Source organism: Clupea harengus, chromosome 18 (assembly GCF_900700415.2).
Source record: "Clupea harengus chromosome 18, Ch_v2.0.2, whole genome shotgun sequence".
NCBI lineage: Eukaryota > Metazoa > Chordata > Actinopteri > Clupeiformes > Clupeidae > Clupea > Clupea harengus.
The window spans coordinates 13,739,106-13,747,777 of record NC_045169.1 but is presented as its reverse complement, the minus strand read 5'-3'; the positions used below and the strand labels follow the sequence as shown (position 1 = coordinate 13,747,777).

Sequence of the window (8,672 nt, the reverse complement as noted above, 5' to 3'; positions counted from 1 at the left end):
CATCACACTCAATTCGTTTTTTTTTAATTTTTTTTATTTAAAAAGAGAAAAACAAATCTGACATAAATAAAGGTTCTGGAAAAGTTCAATACAAAATGGCGACCCTAGTGACAAACCTGGGCCCTGAGGCCACTTCTCATCTACAAAGTGCTGCAGTTAAAAAAGACTTGGCGCTTCTGGGGAGAACATGTGAAAACCCCAAGTTGCAGGAAAACATGTGAGAACCCCAATGCTTTTAGGAGAACATGTGAACCCCAAGCTGCAGGAGAACCCCAAACGCTTCTAGGAGAACGTGAGAACCCCAAGTTGCAGGACATGTGTGAACCCCAAGCTGCAGGGGTCCTGTGGGGAGACCTCTCTGGGTGCAGCACCGGTCCAGTCTAGAGGTTTCGGCGGTCTGGAACAGCAGAGTTTGTCAGAGAGAGACAGACCTTTGATGAACAAAGGGCGGTGTGTGTGTGTGTACTGTGCATCCGTGTTTCATTTATAATAAAGGCGCATTTCAATAATCCGTTTTTGTCTGTTTCCATTTGCCTAACGGCTGTCATCACTTCAGAGATGGTGTTTCATTCATTCATTCATTTATTAGTTCGTTCTGTCTTGTTTGGTTATCATTGGCATTAATCACTGAGACATGCTTTAGTTGTTGCGTATTTAGCTGCGTCTCGTTTAAACCCTCATTCAGGGACATCAAACAGCCACCGGCATCTTTGTCAATGGCAACGCATGCATTAACATCCACCACCTGTGTGAGCACACACGCACGCATTAACATCCACCTGTGTGAAGTGCGGCGAGCTTTAAACACACACACACACACACACGATGGCTGAATAGGCAACACCTGCTAGGACGAGGGGCTGAGAGAGAAGTGTAAAGAGTGGCCGACCTTTGAACTGTCGGGATGCCCCAGCAGAGATGCTGGTCAGACACACACACACACACACTGTTCTTGTCTGATTTGGGCTGTGATTGACATGGTGAGCCCCCTCCCCCAGCGCTCCTCTGTGAAGTGGACATCTCTTCTACTAACTGACTGAAGGCTGTGCTGGTCAGACAGCAGAGGATTCTGGGCCGGTTCTGACCAAAACGGAGCAAACTTGTGTCTTCACATGCTCTCTGCTAGAAGCCGACTTCATGTACAAAGATAATAAATGTTAAGATAAGATGTGGCACAACAAAGTGACAAAGAAAAACCACAGTCTTCCTCATGAAAGGTTAACTAACATACGTACACACACCTATCTGTGTGTGTACACAGATATGTGTGTGTAGACCGGTGTTAACACACAGATGTGTATGTGGACTTGCACACAAGGGTGTACATAACTGCTACAGTGTTAACTAACATACATACATACACACACACACACAGACGTGCATGTGGACGAGCACACTAGTGTACGTAACTGCTACAGTGTTGTGATGGTGTGAATTAATTTCTGAATTAATTTCTGTATAAATAAGTTCCCTGCTGGCTACCTCTGAAAGTGAGCTGCACAAGTACAGTGTACAAAAAAAAACTACCCCAATAAATAAAGCTTAGTGTCACGCCTCCTCAGAGAGTGTGTGTGTGTGTGTGTGTGTGTGTGTGTGTGTGTGTGTGTGTGTGTGTGTGTGTGTGTGTGTGTGTGTGTGTGTGTGTGTGGGGGGGGGGGTGGTAAGAAGGGTGTTCAGGAGAGTCAGATGGGAGCAGTTGCAGCACTGCTGATGGGGCGGAGCCGGAGGGGCAGGTTAAGGCTGCTCACACCTGAGGCCTGTGAACACACACCAGTACGGGTGGGATGTGACCGCGCCCTGTGTGTCTGTCTCACAAGGAGCCATTGATCAGGTCGTCCTCCTCGCCCTGCTCAGCCAGCAGCTGCCAGTTCTGCCTGTTCTTCTTACAGCCCTCCAGCAGGGGGAGACAGTCTTCAGCCAGCCCAGACAGCGTCTGAGAAGGAGAAGGAGAAACACTTCCTATTCAGACAAGCGTTCTCTGATTGGCTCTGATTCACCTGCTGAGGTAGGCTACTAGTCTTCAGCAAGGTCGAGTGAGTATGTTTACACTATAAATACCTCAAGGTCGAGTGAGTATGTTTACACTATAAATACCTCAATGTGATTGGATGGACATGTGTAGTATGCAGGGGCGGAGATCCCATTTCATTGTAGGGGGGACAATACATGGTCAAATTTCAGAGTGTAATTCCGGGGGGGGGACATGAAAAAATTGCTTTCACGAGAGCTAGCATAAACTGCTAAATACCGAATTCTCTTATCACATTTACAAACAGAAATTCGAAGTCATTTTAGAATGACCTTAACAGCATTAAATGTACTAACACGAAATATCTATTCACAGACAAATAATATCCAAAGTTCTAGAGAACTTGATGCTCAAAATAAGTTATAAAACAGCTCGACAGGGAATCGAACTAGCAACCTTTTGATTACAATACGACTTCTCTACCTCCTACGCCACTGTCACTCCACATTAAAATACCAGCATAGTTCATGGACCGCAGAAAAAGATGACATTAATTTAACTTCAGATAATTTAACAAATCTGGAGAGGCACCGAGATGTAGACCTACGTTTATTAACTAGCATGAACCTGCCCTGACAGGACAGTGTCCTAGACTGTCTAGCTAGCTATCTTAACTGTGTTAATTACCGGCATGCGTGTGTTATCGGCAAACGTTCACGTTGTCATGCCAATCCATTAATAAACTTATGTATACTTGTGCATATCGATTGGAACTTCGTAAATGGAGTTTAGAAAAAAACTTCTTCTTTACATGTTCTTACTGCGTTCGAGAATGAGGTAAATCTCTTTACATATCGTGTATCATAGCGGCAGCGACAGGGGACAGAGGAGGAAACAGTCTGACAATCTGACCGTGTAGGCTACTGGGCTGATTAACTGAAACACTGAGCTGCCGGTAGCCCTGCCCGTTGGAAACAGCATGTGAACCAAACCACTTTGAAGAATAGGGGGAACATGATTTTTCATCTCTATACGTCTATAATTAGCACCGCTTGTGTCGTCGTATTTTTTATTTTATTTTTTAAATCATTTTTTTTTTTTTTAATGATTGTTGGGGGGGACAACTTTATGGTAGGGGGGGACACGTCCCCCCCGGGATCTCCGCCTATGGTAGTATGGGGGGTGAGGGGGCTCTGTTGACAGTTTAGGACTGTTACCTCGTAGAGCTGAGTGCAGATTCCGTCGATAAAGGAGACCTGCATGCTGGGGATCTTATCTCGCTTCTCTCGGTTCATCAGGTCCTGGGGGGCAGGGGTGGGGGGTAATAAAGCTGTTAATATCTGCCAGGGCTACCCAGGAAGAGTATTAGTTGACCTGTCTGACCAAGTACACTCACATGGAAATAAACTATGGCATAGGTTTACACTCACACATCCTTACACACACACCAACAGTGAATGCTCAAATTTGTGGGATACTGATATGGCTTGATGTGTAACCGCGGCAACTGAGGTGCTTACGATGGGCTCGATGTTCAGCTCTCTCCTCTCCTTGTCTCCTTGCTCAAAGAACTCCGTAGCGACCAGTTCCGCTATCTGCCAAACAAAACAAAACAAAAGCAAAGTTCACGACTCCTCGCTGACAACCTCCATCTGGTTTTCTTCCATTCGGGCTCTTTCAGCAGAGTGAGCTTCACAGGACGGCTGGGCCACTCGTCCGCCCATTAGGATTGAGCCGCCACAGCACTTCATTAGATGAGGGCTCACTCACATAGTCTAGCAATTAGCTGTAATTAGCACAGGGGGCACAGTCCCTGGCTTCATCAACAGGTTGTGTCTTTATCTATCCACACTGGCATTGGTCTTCTGTGTCTTTATCTATCTACACTGGCAGTGGTCTTCTGCCCAACGTGGTTCAGGACATACAACAAGGTTTCAAGGGGAACTGGGTCAGAACGTTGTCTTTACATAGAGATAACAAATTGACATACAGTCAGGATGAATAAGAAAATAAATAAACTGATGATATTGATTTCACTCATTAACTCATGGATGAATGTGTAATGGAGAAACTCATGGATGACTATGTTAACAGATGCAGGTGAACAGAGAAACCCCCTCTCTTCTGAACAAGTGAGGGTTAGTGATTATGGATCAATTACTCATGGTTGACTATGTTAACTGATGCAGATGAATGGAGAAACCCACCCTCTTCTGAACAGGCCAGGGTTTGGTAATGGCGGAGATGTCACATGCCGTCATCAACATGGACCTGCAGAAGACAATCCCACATCAGCCACACCCACAGGTCAACAATCACAGCATCCCCATCACCGACTGATCACAGCATTCACTTCACCGACTGATCAATCACAGCATTCACTTCACCGACTGATCAATCACATCACAGACTGATCAATCACAGCATTCACTTCACCGACTCATCAATCACAGCATTCACTTCACCGACTCATCAATCACAGCATTCACATCATCTACTGATCAATCACAGCATTCACATCACAGACTGATCAATCACAGTCACAATCAATCACTGGCACACATACTCACCTGAGCAGATCCCTGTGGTCCCCGTCGTCCCACTCAAACTCACTGCTGCTGGCCAGGTCAAAGAACTCCCCCCTCTTCCTGACAGAGATAGATGTGTGTGTGTGTGTGTGTGTCAGAGAGAGAGAGAAAGAGAGAGAGGTGTGTGTGTGTGTGGTGTGTTTGTCAGAGAGAGAGAGAGAGAGAGAGACATGTGTGTGTCAGAGAGAGAGAGAGAGAGATGTGTGTGTGTGTGTGTGTTAGAAAGAGAGAGGTGTGTGTGTGTGTCAGAGAGAGACAAAGATAAAGAGAGGGATAAATGTGAGAGAGAGGACAAGTCTTCTGTATATGTATACTATATCAGTAATCATGAAGTATTTATGAATCAGCCATCTTTGAGAACCATCAGTCCTCTCTCAAAGGCAGCTGCATCTGACACCTTCACCTACCCTAAAGGGGAGTGTGTGTGTGGTGTGTGTGTGCGAGTGCGTGTGTGTGTGTGCGTGGGTGCGTGTTTTGGGGGTGTGAAATGGAAAAAAGAGTGATGGTAACATCACCTACTTCAGATAGTCTCCAAATAATGTGATGTGTGTGTGTGTGTGTGTGTGTGTGTGACAGACAAACGGAGAGCCAAAGACATGGACAGACACACACGCCACCTACTTCATGTGTAGACCTTCTGCTTCATGTATAGAGACACACACACAAACTGACACACAAACACACAGACACACAGACACCACCTACTTCATGTACAGAGCCAGGTCGGTGGCCAGGATGGCCTTCTCAATCATCTTCAGAGTAGCTTTGTACTCCTCCAGCGACAGACCGCTCAGAATCTGACTGCCCTGCAGGACGGAGAGGGGAGGATGTGTGTGCTACTTACTGGGCATTAAGCACTGGGCGAAGTGTGTGTGTGTGTTACTTACTGGGCATTAAGCACTGGTCAAAGTGTGTGTGTGTGTGTGTGTGTGTGTGTGTGTGTGTGTGTGCTACTTACTGGGCAGTAAGCACTGGTCAAAGTGTGTGTGTGTGTGTGTGTGTTACTTACTGGGCATTAAGCACTGGTCAAAGTGTACGTGTGTGTGTGTGTGTGTGTGTGTGTGTGTGTGTGTGTGTGTGTGTGTTACTTACTGGGCATTAAGCACTGGTCAAAGTGTGTGTGTGTGTGTGCTACTTACTGGGCATTAAGCACTGGTCAAAGTGTGTGTGTGTGTGTGTCTGTGTGTGTGTCTGTGTGTGTGTGTGTGTGTGTTACTTACTGGGCATTAAGCACTGGTGAAAGTGTGTGTGTGTGTGTGTGTGTGTGTGTGTGCTACTTACTGGGCATTAAGCACTAGTCAAAGTGTGTGTGTGTGTGTGTGTGTGTGTGTGTGTGCTACTTACTGGGCATTAAGCACTGGGCAAAGTGTGTGTGTGTGTGTGTGTGTGTGTGTTACTTACTGGGCATTAAGCACTGGTCAAAGTGTGTGTGTGTGTGTGTGTGTGTGTGTGTGTGTGTGTTACTTACTGGGCATTAAGCACTTTTCAAAGTGGTGTGTGTATGTGTGTGATAGGGAGTGTGTGTGTGTGAGAGGGAGTGTCTGTGTGTGCGTGCGTGCGTGTTACTTACTGGGCTGTTGAGGATCATAAGGCACTGGTCAAAGTGGTGATGCTCCATAGTAGAGTGACAGTACAGCTGGGCAAGAGGATGCTCACTCCTACTCACACACACACACAAACACAAAAAACACACACAGCTTTTACTGTCAACACACACAAACATACAAACACACACACACACACCCATTCATGTCTTTCTCTCTCTCTGACTCTCACACACACGACACAGAGAGGCCATTTACATACTTCCACACGCGCGCGCACACACACACACACACACACACACACACACACACACACACACACACACACACACACACACACACACACACACACACACACACACACACACACACACACACACACACACACACACACACTTGGAGGAGCGTAGCTGACCTCTTTATGTAGGTGTTGTTGAGCCCCCTGTGGTCCAGGTCATGGCTGAGCGTAGCGATCATCAGGGCCAAGATCTCCAGCTCAGTCAGCTTATTCTACAATCACAGGAGAGCAGAGGATAATCCCTTTAAAGTGAGGAGAAATCTCACACCCACAGGAACACAGAGCAGAGCAGAGGAGAGGAGAGAAGAGAATCAGCTCCCTTTAAAATGAGATCAAATCTCACGAGACATTTAGGAGACAGATTGTTGCAGTGAGATGTTGGGAAGACAGCAGATTGTTGGGGTGTGCTGCAGACTCAGAGCCTCAGAGAGCAATTTGAACCCACTTGCAGTAAAGCTAGCCACAACGACCATCACCTCAATCTTTATCATCATCATCAGTAATGGTTCAAGATCATGAGAATATGATGATGATGAAGATAGTGGTGATGAGGATGTCGACTATGGCAATAAAGATGATGGTGGTGAAAGATACAGTTTTCACATACTATTTTCAATGCCCTTTGTCTCAGCCACTCCAAATGGCTGGAACTTGGCATATTAGCATTTAGATGATCATTGGAAGCAGAGACCCTCCCGGTCATAATGTATGCATACACCTTCACAACTATCGATGTTATGACCAAACTTGGCCCTTCCTGTCATAATGTATGCATACACCGCCACACCTATCACGTTAGGATCAAACTCCCCTCAAGTAGACCTCTTGTCCATGCACCTTCCTCCCACGGAAGAGTGTGACATTTACATCAAATGCACCAACATCAGAGACCTCCGCACATTCATTAAAACACTGCGGGGTGACATTTTGCTTCCCCCTCACCCAAGTTATCCTTCCTGCCAAAAGGTCCAGAGCTTTAGCCCACACCTTATATTCCCCAAACGTCCCCTCAAACGAACACCTGTGGATTATCTTTTATGCCATTGTGTTAGTATGTTAATTCTGTAGCCCTATAATACTTACAGAATTCTTTTACCATTCGAAGAAGACTATTCTCAGTAATCAGTCACCTACGATCTGAGCTTACTGCGCTGTGCGTTGAAGATTCCGAGAACATCACATTGTGGAGACATTGTTGTGTGCTAAGCTTTGCTAAACGTTGTCCTTTGGAATAAACAGATCTTTTCGCCAGCCGGCTTCCCGAGTCTTTACTCGCTCCATCTATGATCAGCTAACTTGAATCAAATCAAGAAATATAGCTTTGGCGTTTCATCAGGCCAGACATTGACATTGCAGTGGTATAGAGCGTGTGTGTGTGTGTGTGTGTGTGTGTGTGTGTAAGCTGACCTGTAGTTTCCCGGAGCGCAGCACAGCAAACATGCACTGTGCCGTGTTGAAGGCGTGCCTCCAGTTGTGGTAGACCACATTCTTCCTGTAGTTCTTCTTTACACTCAGGATCCACTGACACAGACCCTGAGAGGAGAGAGAGAAACATAGAGGAAGAGGAAGAGAGAGAGAGATGCAGAGAGGAAGAGGAGGAGAGGAGAGAGAGACACAGAGAGGAACAGGAGGAGAGACACAAAGAAAGAGGAGGAGAGAGATACAGAAAGGAAGAGGAGGAGAGAAAGATACAGAAAGGAAGAGGAGGAGAGAGATACAGAAAGGAAGAGGAGAAAGAATGAAAGGAGAAAGGAAAGAGAGAAGGAGAGGAGAGGAGGACAGGAGAGAAGAGAGGAGAGGAGAGGAGGACAGGAGAGAAGAGAGGAGGTTGTTGGTCCCTCTGTACATCCTTAACACTGAGAGCTTAATTAGTTTAACGACTTTAATTAGTTTAACGAGGTCCTAATCAGATCAGATGGCCACAGGAGCACACACACGTCTCTTCTAAGACAAACACACCTCTGACCAACGGGCCTCCGCAAACAACTTCCTCAGCTAGAGAGAATGTCTTAATCTGTGTTCTCATTAGTGTTCTTATTCTGTGTTCTTATTCTGTGTTCTCATTAGTGTCTTATTCTGTGTTCTCATTAGTGTCTTATTCTGTGTTCTCATTAGTGTCTTATTCTGTGTTCTCATTATGTCTTATTCTGTGTTCTTATCAGTGTCTTATTTTGTGTTCTTATTCTGAAGTGTCACACCTGTGTCCAGCCAAGGCCAAGAGGTGGGTCAAGAAGCGGAGTCACATAACCCTGGGCGAGTCTTTGATACTAAAT

General features: G+C 45.9%; 1 protein-coding gene across 4 annotated transcripts in view; it reads right to left on the bottom strand.

Moving 5' to 3' along the window:
- Window positions 1–4: 4 nt before the first annotated feature.
- The window catches only part of pde5ab (phosphodiesterase 5A, cGMP-specific, b), a 44,616-nt gene continuing 35,948 nt past the window's right edge, over window positions 5–8,672 (bottom strand). For 2 of the 4 annotated variants that reach the window (XM_031585144.2, XM_031585145.2), the window contains exons 14-22: window positions 7,807–7,932; window positions 6,517–6,611; window positions 6,128–6,215; window positions 5,263–5,363; window positions 4,540–4,617; window positions 4,177–4,240; window positions 3,490–3,564; window positions 3,187–3,270; window positions 5–1,933 (exon numbers count right to left, since the gene is read on the bottom strand). In XM_031585144.2, the coding sequence (XP_031441004.1) occupies window positions 1,811–1,933; window positions 3,187–3,270; window positions 3,490–3,564; window positions 4,177–4,240; window positions 4,540–4,617; window positions 5,263–5,363; window positions 6,128–6,215; window positions 6,517–6,611; window positions 7,807–7,932 (834 nt within the window). In that variant the 3' untranslated portion in view covers window positions 5–1,810. The remainder of the gene's footprint in view (window positions 1,934–3,186; window positions 3,271–3,489; window positions 3,565–4,176; window positions 4,241–4,539; window positions 4,618–5,262; window positions 5,364–6,127; window positions 6,216–6,516; window positions 6,612–7,806; window positions 7,933–8,672) is intronic. The other 2 variants (XM_031585146.2, XM_031585147.2) reach the window with 1 other exon arrangement.